This window comes from Caretta caretta, chromosome 10, assembly GCF_965140235.1.
Source record: "Caretta caretta isolate rCarCar2 chromosome 10, rCarCar1.hap1, whole genome shotgun sequence".
Taxonomy (NCBI): domain Eukaryota; kingdom Metazoa; phylum Chordata; order Testudines; family Cheloniidae; genus Caretta; species Caretta caretta.
Genome location: NC_134215.1, coordinates 85,366,637 through 85,383,451, shown reverse-complemented (window position 1 = coordinate 85,383,451; position 16,815 = coordinate 85,366,637). Strand labels below are relative to the sequence as shown.

General features: G+C 47.4%; 1 protein-coding gene and 1 long non-coding RNA gene across 4 annotated transcripts in view; one reads left to right on the top strand and one right to left on the bottom strand.

Annotated features, from left to right (window-relative positions):
• The window catches only part of MAP1A (microtubule associated protein 1A), a 117,743-nt gene extending 109,969 nt beyond the window's left edge, over window positions 1-7,774 (top strand). For 2 of the 3 annotated variants that reach the window (XM_048866583.2, XM_048866584.2), the window contains 2 exons: window positions 3,201-3,433; window positions 4,559-7,774. In XM_048866583.2, coding sequence (XP_048722540.2) covers window positions 3,201-3,433; window positions 4,559-4,714 — 389 coding nt within the window. In that variant the 3' untranslated portion in view covers window positions 4,715-7,774. The other variant, XM_075133288.1, reaches the window with a different exon arrangement.
• A 440-nt stretch (window positions 7,775-8,214) lies between these two features.
• LOC142073441 (uncharacterized) lies at window positions 8,215-15,509 on the bottom strand. Its single transcript, XR_012670345.1, has 2 exons — window positions 11,219-15,509; window positions 8,215-9,327 (listed from the first exon to the last, which is right to left on the bottom strand). It is a non-coding gene; the product is annotated as an uncharacterized LOC142073441 (long non-coding RNA).
• Between the last annotated feature and the right edge of the window lie 1,306 nt (window positions 15,510-16,815).

The window sequence follows — 16,815 nt, the reverse complement described above, 5'->3', positions numbered from 1 at the left end:
AACAGATGGGGTGGGGGCACAAGGAAACAAACATTACTGGTCACCATGATGAGCAGTGGTCTCAGTACATCGGGGCCAAACCATTGTCAAGATTTTTGTAGAAATCCTGGCATGGGAGAGTTTTGAGGGGGCATCTGAAGGTGGCTCATGGGACAGTTTTATGGCTGTTTATGGCTAGTGCCTCCCAAGCACGAGGGGCAGCAAGGGAGGAAGCATAAAGATGTTTGAAAATTTAACAAATGGGTGATGGCGGCTGGCATCCTGGGCCTATTGGAGGCAGGAGTTGACATCTTGCTAGTGAATAAGCGCTGCTAGGTAGGGCGGGGCTAGGCCATCAAGGGCCTTGAAAGTGAAGATAAGTAGCTTATGTTTGATGCACTAGAGAAGGGGAGCCAATGGAAGGAATCCAAAGAGAGAGGTGACATGGGCAAAGTGACAGACTAAGGACGAGGTCTCTGCAGTGGCATGGCTGTGAGTGGGACAAGAGTTATTTAATCATCGCCAGCTAGAGGGAGGGCACAGTAATCACGACAGAAGATAAGAGCCTGGATGACAGTTGTTAGCTGTGTGAACAGATAAGGCTGTATCTCAGCGCTGTTATAGAGAAAGAATCCGCAAAATTGAGACCTAGCCTGAATGTGAGGTCCTAGAGCAATGACATCCAAAGATGATGCCCAGGTTATGAACCTGCATGGCAGGCAGGATAGTGGTGGTGTCCTCAGTGATCAAGATAGGAGGTAGCAGGAAGGGTTCGGGGTGGAAGATTAGGAGCTCTGTTTTAGCCATGTTGCGCTTGAACTGATGGCTAGACATCCCCAAGAGATGTCAGGTGACAGGCTGAGATTTTTAGATTGGCCAATTAGAGACAGTTCAGGAGTAGAGGTAGCTCTGTGAGTCATCCACATAGGGATAGGAGTTGAAGTTGTATGTGTAGATGAGCTTATCCAGAGATAAGGCTTAGAGGGAGAAGGGAAGGGCGCCAAGCACAGAGCCCTGTGGAACACCAATGGAAAACGGAGAGGGGGCTGAGGAGGATCCTCTGAAGGACACGGCAAAGGAGCAATGAGAGGACAGAGTCACAGAAGCCAAGGGAGGACAAGCTGTCAAGAAGAGCCTGATTATGGTGTTGACAGCAGCTGACAGGTGAAGGTGGGAGAGGCTAGAGCACTGGTTCTGAGCTGTGAGTAGGCAGAGAGCATTAGAGACTTTGCCAAAAGTGTTTTAGTGGCATGCAGGGAGTGGAAACTGGATGGAGAGCATCTGAACTGGAATTGGATGAAGAAAAGGAGGACTTGTGGCACCTTAGAGACTAACCAATTTATTTGAGCATGAGCTTTCATGAGCTACAGCTTATGCTCAAATGAATTGGTTAGTCTCTAAGGTGCCACAAGTCCTCCTTTTCTTTTTGCGAATACAGACTAACACGGCTGTTACTCTGAAACCTGGAATTGGATGGGAGGCGCTGTAACCAGTGCATTCGTAAGAACACAAACAGCCATATTGGGTAAGCCCAATGGTCCAATTAGCCCCGTAGCCTGTCTTCCAACAGTGGCCAATGCCAGATGCTTCAGTGAGAATAAACAGAACAGGGCAATTTATTGAGTGATCCCTCCCTGTCGTCCAGTCCCAGCATCTGGCAGTCAGAGGTTCAATGAGCTGAGGGAGGGGGGAGGGAGATAGGGTGGCAGCTGGAGAGACCGGTTGGGTCAGGATTGAGATTTTTGTTTTTCAAGTTGGGAGAGACTAAAGCATGTTTGTATTGTGAGGGGAAAGAGCCAGAGGAGAGTTAAGGAGGAGAGTAAGGGAGGGAGGTGTGTGTGGGGGGGGGGGATCAGGAGATAAGATGGGCTGGAATCACTGGGGCAAATGAAGAGGTTAGACAAGGAGAGCAAGAGAGAAACATGATGGGGAGGAGGAAAGACTTGTAGGAGGGGAAGGAGGTCAGGAAAACGAAGTGTGGGGAGAAGGTTGTGTCATTAGGTGGCTTTGGAGGTATGGACACTTGCCCACTAGAAAGTGTAATGAGCCACCAGGCCATCAAATGCCTCACTAAGAGTGATGTCAGTCAGCTTCACATGTGCAGGCTAGAAGGGACAGATTCTGTTCTCCCTGTACATTCCCTGAGCTATTTGTCTCTTGTTAATGCTGGTGTTTAGCCTGGCTGCTGCCATGAATTGGCTATGAAAAGAAAATGAGGCGTACAGATTATGTGTGGGGACGGCAAATGGGGGCAGAGCTTTTTTTTTTTTTATTGTGCCTCTTCATTTCTTTCTTCCCTTTCAGACTTTTTTTTTTTATTGACAGAACAGTTCATGTATCAGCCCAAACACTGTGGGAACTTTAGAGTTAAAGGCCTAAGAGACACATGGAAGGAAAGAATATGTTTGGGGTGTGGTGTGTGTGTAAATGCATGCACATGCTGTATTCACATGCTTGTGTGCACTCACATATTTTCTAGTGTCTATATAGATGATACTGCCTGTGTATATGTCTACAGTGTGTGTTTGTTTGCACATGGTTGGCAGTGTGCATTTGGCTATGTGTCTGCACTAGTGTGGGCATGTATTCACATATCTCCATGTTCAGGTCCTTGTCTAAATGTGTGTATGACTCTATGCCTCTGCACTTGGGAACATCTCTAACCTCTCAATGACTCTCAATCTCTCAATGACTGAAGGATGCAGAAACGATGAAGGGAAATGCTGAAGGAGCAGAAATATTGATGAAGAACATGAGCCAGTCATCAGAAAGAACTGCTAGGAATCATTAAGAACCAGGCAGGAGTTCCCAGAGATGTTACTGTAGATTCCTGAGGGCTGTCAGATGAAGGACATCAGGACATATTGCTATAGCCAAGATAGGTTAAGAAACCGAAACTGGGGCTATTTAGCCAGATAGTGACTGAACTAATTACTCTGCCAAAGCTAATAAAGGGAATTTGTTTCCCTTCTGCAGCAAAGGCCATTCTGGACCTGATTCTAAAGCTGCTCAGTCCAGCACTAAAGAATTGCAGACCTTTCCCCTTTCCCACCTGGTTTCGGTGCTACTGCTGGGACAGACCATCCACTATTGTTTCCTTTCAGTAGCAGAGAGAAGGAGCCAGTCCAGGCCCTTTAACTTAGTCTCTGCAGCTGCAGGAAATCTTCCTGTATTCCAGATGCTTCAGGGTTTTGTTAGCATCTGATTTCTCTTTTCCAAAGTTTCCAGTAGCCCCAAAAGCAGTCTTTCTGTGCCCCCTGGACCACCTGTCTATGTGGACCTGGCCTACATCCCCAACCACTGCAGTGGGAAGAACACAGACCTGGAGTTCTTCAAGCGGGTCCGAGCTTCGTACTATGTTGTGAGTGGCAATGATCCAGCCAATGGGGAGCCCAGCCGTGTGGTATTGGATGCACTTCTGGAAGGAAAGTCCCAGTGGGGTGAGAACTTGCAGGTAAGTGATGTAAATGCCCAGGAATGTGTGATGTTCACTGTATCATGGAACTCTAGGGAGAATGTGCCTATTACAATACTGATCCACAGTGGAAAAAATCTCGCATGATGGTGCACTAGAGAGAAACAAATGGGACGGGGACTTTCTCACTGTACGGTGTTAAGCGCCAGTCACTGTCAAATCTTAGCAACCTCTCTTCCCTCCCTGCCATTTGGGGTTCTGTTTGTCAGTAGCCTAGGGACAGGAGGACAGTGTAGCCTGAGGAATTAGGAGAAAGGGTAGGGGATAGTCTCCTTCCCTATGCTGAGATTCATTCACTTAAAGATCACTCACTCCTCCTGTCTCTGCAGGAGGAAACAGTAATTGTCCTCTGGCAGAAACCAGCTGGAAAGTAAACCCTAAGACAGAAGAGTAGCCCCCTAACGTGGTATTAGGGATAGGGTCACCCACCCCACTTCCCGCCCTGGCAGTGGGGACAGTGTTGCAATCACAATTCTAAACCTGTTCTGATAATAACTTCCTATTAGCTCCTTAAACCATCAACAAATATTCCTTATAATACCCACCTCTGCCTACAAGGTTTCAGTGAGAGCCTGGGTGGTGCCTGTTCCTGCAGGCAGGACTAGAGCAGAGCGTACCTTTGTCCAAACTGCTCTGCTAGATACCGCATCCTCAAACACCAGGGCTCTGGAGCTGACATGTTCTGCACCTGGGTAAGGTGACACACAGGCTGTGTGGCATTTTCCGGTCATTCCACGGCCATTACTGGAGCCCTTGTGAACACAGATTTGCTGCTACTTTTGTTGCTGTCGACCAACTCATTCTCCAGCACAGCCTCTCCCCCTCCTTCATTTACCTTTCTGTTCTTCTTCGTCTTAGTATTATTTATATGGATGTAGTGCCCGTGATGCAACAGGCTGGGACCCCCTGGTGCTGGATGCTGCACAGAGAGATAGTAAAGAGGCCATTCTAGTTTAAAAGACAATATGTAACAGGCGGATGGAAAAACGAGCAGGCAAGGCCACGAGGCCAGAGTAACAGTTATAGGATTGTGTGGGCACAATTTGTTGGTGCACTAAACCAGAGAGTAGCAGTGCTGTCAGTTTTCTCTTTTGTCTTTTCCAGGTGACGCTGATTCCAACGCATGACACTGAGGTGACACGCGAATGGTACCAACAAACCCATGAGAAACAGCAGGAGCTGAACATCATGGTGCTAGCGAGCAGCAGCACTGTAGTGATGCAGGATGAATCCTTCCCAGCCTGCAAAATTGAGTTCTGAGTCTCCCAGTGACACCTGGCTCTCATCCCTTGATGCTGTCCACCACCATGCAGCACTCAGACAGAGCTACCATCTCATCACAGTCCAGTTCTTCTCTTCTGGTTTAGTCTATATGTGGTTCCCATTTGCAGGAGATTCAGGACTCATCCAGCTCAACACTGGATGCTTTGAAAGAGGAGCCTGGAGGGCTCTAAGATTCTGTGCAGAACTGAGAGGTCATGCAAGGAGCAGTACCAGGCCAGGGCCAGCTTCTCTTTCCCTGGTTTATTTTGCTGCCTGTATAGTCGCTGTAGAATAATTTGGCTGCCTTGATGCTGCGAGCACTTGCTCTCCTTCCCTTGCTCTGGCTGCACTGCCACTTGGCTTGTAGCACCATGAAATGTTTCCTTTGGCCTGTAACTCTGCTGCTGCATGAAGATAGTCGTGATGGTCACGGTGTGGGAGAGAGACTGTGAAATAGAGGAAAAGGGGAGTGAGCGAGGAGCAAAGGGATTCTGGTGTCAATATTCTGAAATAACTGGACAAAAAGAGAAGGCCATTCCTCCAGCTCTCAGAACATGAGGCATGCTAGGAAAAGAGAACTGGACTCCAACTACGCATGGCTGCGTTTATCTAATTCCAGAGGCTTCTGTCCTGAGTTGTTGGACACCCATCACTAGGTTACCTGTTCATCTGTTTCGCCATGGTTGAGGAGCTGTGATGAAGGATAAATTGGCTTGGTGGAGCATTGGCTTGTCATTCTTAGCTACAAAGAGCACATTCCTGATCTGCTAACCTCAGCTTTGCACTTGTAAAATGATTAACGTTGTACTTCTGAGCATCAGCAGTGTGACTGCAGGAGTCATCGAGGGACTGCTACGTGAACAGTCCCAGTCAGAAGGGTATCCAAACGCACAACCCCCAACTCACCTAAACAGAAGCGCTCAAGACAACGCTGGCCGCTGCTGGACCAGGATTTGCCTAAGAACTGTTGTGGCCTATGAACCAAAGGCTTTCTTGAGTGGGAGAAGGAGGAGGGATAGGGAACTGAGGCACCAGGGGTAGCAGGGATGCGCTGTCATAGCCATCTTAACAGATCCTTGCCTTTATGGCATGGGCGCTCCATTGCTGCTGAGTAATACATCAGCGCATTGTATAAGCTAGTGATGGAAAAGCCCTTTCAGGCTCCAGGCTCAGCTCATGAAGGGCCATAAACGTGAGGCAGTGGAAGTGGCTGCTCACGCACTAGTGCTCAGCTGCTCTGCCAACATGTTTAACACTGTCGTTGCAGAGCCATGTCAGGCTGCTCATGGCACCAGGGAGGATTTTTTAGCAAGACAGAGACACGAAGCCGTTGGGGGGCTATACCATAAAAAGGCTATGATGAAAATCTTGGCCCACAGCCCCGAACACGTGTTGCATCAGTGCCGGTACTTGGCCCTGGGCCCTGCTCTGGTGGGGAAGGAGCCCAGGTCCTTGTGCTATGCTTGGCTGGGACATGCTAATCTGTGCCGCTAGCAAACTAGTAGCCACTCCTGGGCAGCTGGTGTGGAGAAAATGCTGCCTGAAAAACCTGCTGCTAGAGGACTAAAATGGGATTTCTATGGAAATGATTTATTTTGCCATCTAATTTATATATTTATTTTTGGTGTTAAGCTGCATTTTGTATGGAGTTAATATTTTAATTTATACATGTTAACATGGCACCATGTGGTTTTGAGGGATCTCATTGTGAATACTCAGATGTTGCAATTTAAAGAACAGACAGACTCTCGAGAAACTAACAAAGTATCACTGGCAGCCGCGGGGGTCTCCGCACAGGCTACAAAGCAGAGTTGATGTATCTAAAGGAGCTGAGGCCAGTCAGCACAGCTGGCCCTTTAGCTACAGCCCTTGTTTTGAGGGTGAGATTCTTGCCTGGGAATTTATTAAATTCCTGCATTGTATTTTCTTGGTTTTTTTAAACTAGTTGGTCCAAAGTGTGTCTACCAGGAGAATAAATGTTATTCTCTGTAAACTGATTGAGTCAGTATGTATGAATGTCAGCTATGACAGCCAATCACAGGCAGGCAGTGATACAGATCCAACCTGTTTTTCCATTGGCCTCTTTTCAGTCTTTGGGCTTTTCACTTTAGGTCATTCAAGAAGTCAGTTAGACCAGTTTACCTGTGCTTGGCTGTCAGCCAACTCCTGGTGCCTGGAAGCCTTGCACACTCAGATCTGGGTTTGAAGAGGGAACAAATGGTGCATGCTCAGCTACTGAGTCCATTTCCTCAGCAGAGTGTCTAGGCAGAAAAAGTTAATGCACTAAACTTTAGCTAGACCCTCATATGAATGTCTCATTCTTCAACTTGAAGCAATTCTGACTAATAAGAGTGACAGTGGGGCTTTAGGGGCACCTGCATTCACCAGGAAGGAAGAGCAGCTGGGAGTGTATCTGCCTACCCCAGGACACGCTCCTGGTCGCTGCAGCTGCGTCCCTTCTGCAGCTTTACCCCAGTGCCCACTCTCCTCCCTGCCCGGAGTCTCTTTCACACCTTTTTGAAGAGTTTTGTAGCAGTGTGTGCTGTCTTCAGCTTCTTTCGCCTTCTTCCTCAAAATTTATGAGAAAATACATTTTAAAAAACCCACCACCTTTATAACAGGGCCAAGCCCTGCCTTCCCCAGCAAATGGCTACAGGCCTGAGGCTGAGTTAGCCTATGGGACACGGGCCAACCCAGAGGTACCATGACACTACAGTAGAGAAACATTTAAACTCCGCTTTTGCTTGTTTCTGCATGTGGATGACAATGTGTAATATTCACGTATGTAATAGGTACAAAATATTTTAAAATTATAATAAAAAAAGTGAACGTCTTAACTGTACTGAGCTGGCAATTTGTGCTCCTAGCTTCTTTCTATGCTGAATGTTGTAAAAACAGAGCGCCCAGGTTCTTTTCTTCTGCATCATGTTACTATTTGACCTTAGTTCCTTGATTTTAGTTCCTTTCCCCCATGTTCATGTGCAACACTCTGTAACTAACTGCTGTAAAGGGAGGAGCTTGATACAATAATAAAACCACATTAGTTGCAAAAAATAATGTCTTGGGCTTTTGTAAACTGTTCCATTTGAGTTTGTCCAACTGTTTCCTCCAACTGGGCAGTTCCATACATCTCAAGCATATAGGCACCAGGAGACAGGGGCATAGCTTGTGGGAAGTTCCGCCCCCTCCCTCCCCCCCATTATCCACCCATGACCTCCCTGACTTTGGCTCCCTACAAAAAATTAATGCAGCACACATTAAATGGATTAAAAGCTAGCTAAATGATAGGTCTCACACTGTATTTGTAAATAGAGAGTAATCATGGAGCCGGTGTGTTTTTAGTGGTGTCCTGCAGGGATTGGTTCTTGGCCCTATGCTATTTAACATTTTGATCAGCAACCTGTAAGAAAACATGCAATCATCCCTGATAAAGTTTGCAGATGCTACAAAAATTGGGGTAAATAATGATGAAGACAGATCAGAGTGATCTGGATCACTTGGTAAGCTAGGTACGAGCAAACAATGTGTGTTTTAATACAGCTAGCATTCCTATACATTTAGAAACAAAGAATATAGGCCATACTTAGAGGTACTCTATCCTTAGAAGCAGTAATTCTACAAAAGACAAGGGGTCATGGTTGCTAAGATGAGGGGGAAGTTCTCAAATAATTTTTGAGGGAATTGGTATTTCAGCTTTGCTCATTTGGTTACTGGAGATAGAGATGCTGCAATCTGCCTTGTGAGTCTTCCATCCTTGGCATTGCCAACCTGCTAGGGTCAGACTGAAGAATATCAAATACTGTATCTGCTTCTCCTGCACTTCAGGTAATTCCATGTCCAGAGTGTCCACTGTCCTTCCCAGCAACTCCTGACAGGACTTAAGTCATCTGGAGAGGGTACTGCAGCAGATCCTTATGCGTAGATGGCTAAAAAGGCTTGAGAGATCTTTTGTGGCTTTTGGAGAAATAGTCCTCTTTCTCCTGAGTCTTGACCTCCTCCTCAGGTTTCTTCTTGTTCCCTAGGGTTATTTACATCACAGGATGGCCTAGTCAGGGAAAGATTTCCAACTTCATGTGTGCCCACATGTGGAATACACAGAGGGACCAGTGCTCAAAGAAGAACTATGGGGTGATCGAGAAATAGCAGCTCATGGAGGGCCAAGGAGGAGCACCCCCTAACCACCCAAAGGAGGCCCAAGGTAACTGTCAGTTAGAACTTGGGAGTCCTGTCTGGCCAGAGAGAAGCATTTAAGCTAACTGCATGAGAACCCTGGTCTGAGTCTGCTCTGGCTTCTGGAAACAACCAGCTGACACTGTGCATGTGCACAGGCTTAATAAAGGCATTAACATAACCAGTCCCCCATTCACAGTCACTAGCTACCCTTCCCCATAACACCTTTTTGGCTAATTTAATTCCATTTTTAATTTCAAAATTTATGCAGCAAAAAACTGACACCTGAAACACTTTGAGGTCTCACCTGTGGCTGACGGGCTGTCTTAGCACCCATCCATTAACGTGACTGGCTCCAGGCCAAATATGTTGTGTCTCAACCAGGAACTACAGGGATTTAGGCCCAGACCCTCAAAAAGTCTGTGTGTGTCTCACAGCCACTGAAAACAAGGGAAGATAGAGGCCTAATTAGTCTTTAAGGCTCTGGGCCTTGGTGACTTTGGCTACCTGCTAGCTCTGATGTGGCGGCTTTGTTCCTTGAACAATGACATTTTCACCTCTCGCATGGAGTCTGTTAGTTCAAAATATGATTGTGGCTTTGCTAGGTGCGGGCAGGACCTATAGACTCATATTGAATTGCAGCTAGCCATGTCCTTTCCCAGGAGTCTTGTTTGCCTTTGTCAGACTGGCCTCTGGTTCTGCATGTCTGTCATACCAAAAAATTGTTACTCCTCTTCTTAACAGCTGTGCTGCAGCAACAGACCCCATCAGTTGCCATTGGGGGCTTTACAAAAGCCCCGCTCTTCCACCACCCTAAAATCCCAGCAATAAAAACCTCACCCCAACTGCCCATCAGTTTTCCCTGTTCCTCCCAAACCCATTCCTCCCCTCTGGCAGGTTCAGGGCTAGAAGAGTTGGCAAGCTGGCATTCTTTAAAGCATTTCTCCAGATTCTTTGGTTCCCTCTGCAATTGCAAATGGGGGAAAAAAGTCAAGGTGCAGAATTTCTTACCCTGACATCTGTATGACCAAAAATGTGGTGCCAGAGGGTGGCCCTGGGTTTGTTCCCTACCGAGGAGTTCTCTGATCCATCGTAGAAGGATTAGTCACAGGGTACCGAGAGGTTGCAGAGTAGCAGCCATGTTAGTCTGTATCCGCAAAAAGAAAAGGAGTACTTGTGGCACCTTAGAGTCTAACAAATTTATTTGAGCCTAAGCTTTTGTGAGCTACAGCTCACAACATTGGATGCAGCCGATGAAGTGAGCTGTAGCCCATGAAAGCTTATGCTCAAATAAATTTGTTAGGCTCTAAAGGTGCCACAAGTACTCCTGTTCTTTTTGAGGGTACTGAGATGCTCTTCTGGTCTGAACCTAGCTGCAGAAGCTATATCATCCACCACAAGAGAGGATCATTGCATATGAGTAGAGCACTCAGGTTCTCTAAGAATTACAGATCTCCTTGGATCCACTTGCTTTTATATCTGTGAAGAACAATAAGCATGGGCAAACCAACAGACGCAGGTCCTCTGCATCAGTTACAGTCTGATTCTAACTCTGCCTCAGTGCAGACAGCCACGGTGGGTCTTATGGATCCAAAAGCTGATTGATAGGAAGAGGCCCTGACTACCCTCACCAGTCAGCTAGATATTTTGCTTGGGGCAGCAGCTTCTGAAAGGGTCAATCTGGGAGAAAGGGTCACAGAAGAGTCTGCCTAATTGTCAGAAGTGCTGATTACAGGCAGGGGTGGGTCTCAGCTCCCACTGCCCCTATTTGGAGCACAGCCCAGGCAGTCAGATATTGGTGTTCTCCTGCAAGTTAGGCCTCTGCTGTATGAACTGTATGCCCAGATGGTCACTGTCCAAGGCAGGCCTGCCAGCAGCAGACCTGCCAGCGGCTGGGGTCTAGCCCCTGCTTCAACATTCCCTCCATTTCCACTGGGGCCTCAGTGAGGCCTGACTGATGTAATGAGTTCACCAGAGTCCGCCTGCGTCTCCTAGGATGTGCCGGCTGCTCTGCTAGGTTGTTTTTCCTTTTGACTTAAACAAAGGCTCTGCTGAAAGCTGGCACTGTTCTGTCTCCTCCATAGAGCGTGCTCTGTCACGGGGCAGCTGGCTGTGGGCAGCAGCACCCTGAGCCCCTGGTGAACAATGACGGCTCTTAGCCAGGAGCTGTGCGCTTGTCATGCTAATGATCCCACTGCCTCCTTGTGGCGCTGTAGCACAGTGACACTGATAGACTGGCAGAGGGGCTGTGACCCACCCTATCCCCTGTGCTGCCAGATGCCATGGTCACTAGGAGGCAGCATCTCTGCTCTAGGAAACACAATCACCCACCTGGAAAGAGCAAACAGCTTGCTCAGACAGGGACGGATTTCCAGTTTGGCACATGCCAAGGGGCGCCGGCATTCTAGAGGCAGCTAAAAGTTAAAAATGGGTTAAAAGTTTCATTTTTTTACAGCAAACATGAAGGTCAGCTGTAGGCAGGGGGTGGCACGGAAGATGCTGTACCTAGGGGCATGTAAGGTGTAAATCCAGCCCTGCTCTCAGATGTGTTTGCGGACAGGTGCTTGGCTTCCCTGGTCCTGATGTTGCTGTCCCTGCACTGCATTCTCAAAATGAGAGGTTCTTCCTCAAAGCTTGTGCTGCCCTGGATAAAATGCTGCACTCGGCCCCCGCTTTGCATGTCTGGGTTGTAGCTGTCAGGGTTACCAGCACGCCAGGGAGAACTGCAGTGCAGAAGTTATTCTGCACACTCACTGGGGATGCTGCCCCCCTATGCCTCCCTCTTACTTCCAACTTCGTTCAAATATCCAGTTGAAAATTGCCTTCAGAGCCCTCGATGGCTGGAGTGTGTGTAACAGCACCACAAGCAATCTGGTTATGGGCAGACGTTCTGCCTTCACCGCACTGGACGAGGAAACGCAGGGCCTGTAGGTTCAGCTTAGCCAGAAGGTAATGTCGCTAATCACAAGCCGTCGCTATTCTAATTCCAGACAAAACCACAGGGCTTGTCTATACACAACCTTGCACCAGTTTAATTACCCTGGTTTAGTTAAACTAGTGCAAACCCATGTGGACACATTTATCTCAGTTTAAAACTGGTTATAGTGGTTTAAGCTTGCTCTGTAATGGATAATGTAAGGTACAGGAGCAAGCTAAATGACTAAAATACAGGATTAAGTTGGTTTAAGAGTGTCCACCCACTAATTTGCACGGATTTAATTAAGTCTTTGTAAAATCATGCCTGTAGTTAAACCAGGACAGCTGTGTGTGGAGCAGACCTCTGTGACAATTGCAAAACAATAATGATGTCAGAAGTAATAGATAAGAAGGCTGGAATTTTTAAAAAGGCCAGGTGCGTCTAAGCTGAGATAAAGCCACCAATGTGAGAGAATGGGCTTGTGTCTGTCACAGCTAACTGCAGCTCAGGAGGTCAACATCCACTTCTGGCTCTGCCTCCCTCTGTCACCTTGGTAAAATTACTTCATCTCTCTGGGCCTCCACTTCCCACCCATCCAATGGACATAACAGCACCCTGTCTCACAGAGGTGTTCTGAAGCAATATTAATGCATGGTTGTAAGGTGCTTTGAGCTAGTCTCGTTGAACAGAGGCACCAGAGAAGTGCAATGGGGAAATGCAGTTAAATACCTCAACTGACCTTAACTCTGCCCCCACACCTGTCACCTCACGCACCCTCCTAGCAGAGTGCAGCCTATGAACAGCACGTTAAAGCCACATGTACGCTGCATAATTATTGGCAATGAACCATAATACATGGACCTCAGCAGCTCTCCTGTGCAACGATCTATGGCTCAGCCTTGCAGATGAGGAGGCACTCCTAATGGACAGGGGACACCTGGAATATTGTGGTGGTATGTGGCCTCTGTGACGTGGATGAAGGTTGTGTACGGTCGAGTACGGGAGTATGTGGCTCCATCATCTCCCCCATTCTATTCAACATATGCACAGAACTGCTCTGGAGAGGGTGACTCAAACAGCCACAAGATACAGCTTTCTATCCCAGGCAGAGTTAATGATCTCCTAGCTCTCCCAGTGCTTGAGGGAGATTAGTCCCTAGATGCAAAGCACACTTTTTCTGGAAATCTTGGCCTCTCCCAGTTCTCTACTCACTCCTTCAGCGGGTCCTACTCATGCCCTCATCAGTGCTTTGTAGGGGATCCCACTGGGCTCTGTCCTTCCTCCTCTACTCTTCCCCCTCTATGCTTTAGCTCAGGCCAAGCACATCCAGAAGCAGACATTTAACCCTCTCGATGCTGACCACTCACAGATCCACCTCTCTACTCCAGCCCTGCCAAGCTGGAGAACTGAATTCAATCTCAGCCGCTGCCACAGAGTTCCTGTGTGATGCTGGCAAGTAACTTAAACCACACTTTCACAGGTGGCTGCAATTATATGTTCCTTATTTTCTGGATACGCTGTGATCTAAGCGGGGATCTGGAGCATTTTAATGAGTACAAAGCCTGATCAGTTTTTGAATTAACTGGGTCTTGTCCATCAAAGAGTAAATCTTTAAAGGGTGTCTGTACCTCTTTAGGTAAAACCAGATACAGACGAGGCCCTCCTCCTTGCCACCAGTTGCTATATATTGTACCCTTGTGTCCCCTGCATCTAAAGCTGCCTGCAGGGATGTGTTGGCAACTGATTGTCCTGCTGAGCAAATGGACTTAAACTCCCAGGAGAACTCAAGGAGAGGTTATCCACAATCTTCACTTCCTTGTCCCACTGCAAATAATGTAGCCTGATGATTTGCTTGCAGGCTACCAGAGGAGTATTATTTATTTATTTTTTGGTGGAAAAAAAAAAATCTAATTTTTTTTCAGAGGTTGGTTCTTTGTCCTTTGGGGCAGACTTTGTAAACTGCTTAGATTGTTCATTGGCTGCAGTGACTACTAACAAGATGAGTATCAGAATACTCCAAACCCTCAGATGGAACCGGATATCTCCAATCCACGCATTTCAGCGAAGCAGAGTGGGTGGCTAGGGGAGCCTATAAATCCTTAGCAAGGTTTAAAATTCCCTTCTTCACTGGCAAAGTTTCACAGTTCTGAGGAGCCAGTAACAGAATCTCAAAAAATGTATAAGCCTTCTCTTGAACCATCTCAAAAGGAACTTCAAGGATTTCTATAATCTTTTAAACAATTATTGAAATAACTTGAAGTCATCAACAGTAGCAGGGACAAATAGAATCACTGTGTCAGCTGGGGGGAGAGGGGGGTTGATAGAAAGCATGGAGGTGCTGATGGGGTCCTCCTGACGCTCCATGTCCTTCCTTCACTCAGCAGTTGCTGCTCCTCTGGGATGATCTCCTGCCCAGTATGGCCAAATTTGAAAGCCAAAGGAGTATGACATATTGGGCCAAAGAGGAGGCATCTATGAAACGTGGAATTTCAGGTACATGATCTCTGTAGAAGGGAAGAATTTAATCTATGCCCTTCCCTATCCCTAGATCGGCCAGGTAGGAAGGGTGCTGGTCTAGAAGGATTCCTGCTAGAAGTGGCTGCAAATGAGGAAAAACCTACTAGTGGAGAAGCAGTGCCTGGAGCCACTGAGACTTGAGTGGGAATCGTGGATTTCCTCTGACTCTCGGGTGGATGAAGTGAGATCTTCATCACTGGTACCCAGGACTGGGGTACCAGAGATGATTTTGAAATCATAGCAGAAGCAGAAACATTGAAAAGAGAAGACTCCAGGGTGACTCAGTCCTGCGGGGGCAGAAAATGCCCCCTTAGGTATTGTCAGTACTAGAGATCTGTGTTCTGCTGAGAGCGGTCCCAGGTGAGTCAACACCAGAGACGCTCTCAAAGGGCTGTAGGGGAGGCACTCTAGGCAGTTCAGTGCTGTCATCTTTGGATAGTGCCGCATCAGTCCCAAGGTCAATGACGTGGTCATGTCTTTACTAGCACTGGCTTAAGCAAGTCTCCAGCTTGCCGACTCTTAGCAATCTCTTGCCCTGTACTGGGAAAGGAGATGGTGCTGAGAGGCAAACGGAGCTATGCTCTGCTCTTCTGCAGGCAGCAAGGGGAAATGCCTGCTCCAGCAGGGTGCGTAGCAGCGTCTTTGCACTCCTGGAGGAGGAATGAGTGCACACTGCCGCTCCAGAGCCTGGAGTGCCGTCCCAAGCAGACGGAGCACTGGAAGCATAGTTTGCTGGAAAAAAGGCAGGAACTTCTGTCTGGCACACCTGTGAATCAGAAGCTCCCCTCAGACTGCTCCATGAGGTAAAGATTTAGCGCTGACTCTCTGGCCTTGTGTGTGCGTTTGCTAAAAGATTTACAAATTGCACACTTAGAGGAGATATGACTCTCTGCAAATGCAAAAGGGCAAATAGTAAAGGCCCTTCAGGTGTTCATCCCACAGGGAAATTATCCTTCCATGGGAGAGAAAGGTCTTTAAACCTGGGGACATGGGTTCAGCCATGAAACTGAACACCTGGGATCAGCTCTCTCATGTAGATTTTGTGGCTTTTTTTGTTTGTTAAACCAACAGGCTAAGACCAGAAACACTAACATGTAATACCTGTAGTAACTGCGACCAGTAACGAACGATCTCTAGCGACTACAGGGACACTGAAGTTGTTCTGACTTGCTGCCGAGGGTGGTAAGAAGGAACTGAGGGTGGCTGGGGTCACACTGCCCTTTACCCTCTTGGGAGGGGGAGTGCAAGGGTGTGCAGAACACAGGCCTGGCCCCCTAAAAGACACTGCTGGTAAAAACATTCCAAACTCCCACATGTAGGGCGCATGTGCACCATGATCAAGTCTCTACTTGTAGATCCCAAAGCAGCAGTGCCTACCAGTCACCTCCCTGCCCAGATCACAGCTGCAGCCTCAAAGCCTTTGGAGAGAGCCAGGGTAACATCCAGTTTGAGCTTGAGGAACCAGAGATGTGGCTTTGGCAGATTTAGTGAACACACGTTAGTTCCCTCTAGAGCTTCTCAGTAGCTGTTTAAAGGGCTATTATCCACCAGGGCCTCCTTTTGCTCCCTTGCTCTGTGCACTTCTTTCCTGCCCCTTTCCTCTGAGAGGGGCAGCAAATAGGTTAAAAGGGAATGGGGCAGCTCCCTGCATTGCCCCTAGAAGGCCCCTCTTAGCCCAGGGGATACAGCTACTACTGCAAAGGGGAGGAAAAAAATGCATTTACAACAGAGTTTGTCACACTCACAAAAACAGTTGCACAATAATGAGATATGTATTCTAACACTTGGCTTTGAATGTCCATGATCCCCTGAGAGCTTAGGCTTTCCTGGGAGAGGTGGCTGCAGGAAGGAAATAAAAAAAATACACCTTTTCTTTGAAAGGTGGAAAACCCCTTTCCTAGTGACTTTATCCATCAGAAAGAAGATGAGTTGTACCAAGCCCAATTCTTTTCCCACTGCGGCTCCCTATCCCACATGCTCTTTCTCCAAGCTGTAGAGAGCACTTGGCTCTACCTCTTGCACCTGGCATTCCAGACACCTGGCATCACAGGTGAAACAAATCAGCTTTTAATGGTCTCCAGCCTCAACTCCATCCCATTCTGCACCAGGGCAGGAAACCCTCTCGCCACTGATTTTTGAAGTGGTTTCTCAGGACACAGCTTGTCCAGGTTTTAAAGGATTTTGACAAATTGTCAAAGGTTCAGCAAAACGACAAGACTTCTCCAAGGTCTGGAAAACGTGTGTTACAATGAGAGACTAAGAGAGCTCAGTCTCTTTAGTTTAGCTAAGAGAAAGCCAAGAGAATTCAGATAGCAGAGGGCTCCTCAATCTAGCAAAGGCAAAATGAGATCCACTGGCTGTAAGCTGAAACTTCAACAAATTGGTTAAAATGTGCCCATTACTTCTATCCAGGCACTGTATTTTATACCCTTGCATCAATAAAAATTCCACCCTATCCCCCATCTTTGGCGACTCTCTTTCTTAGCCTCTGTCC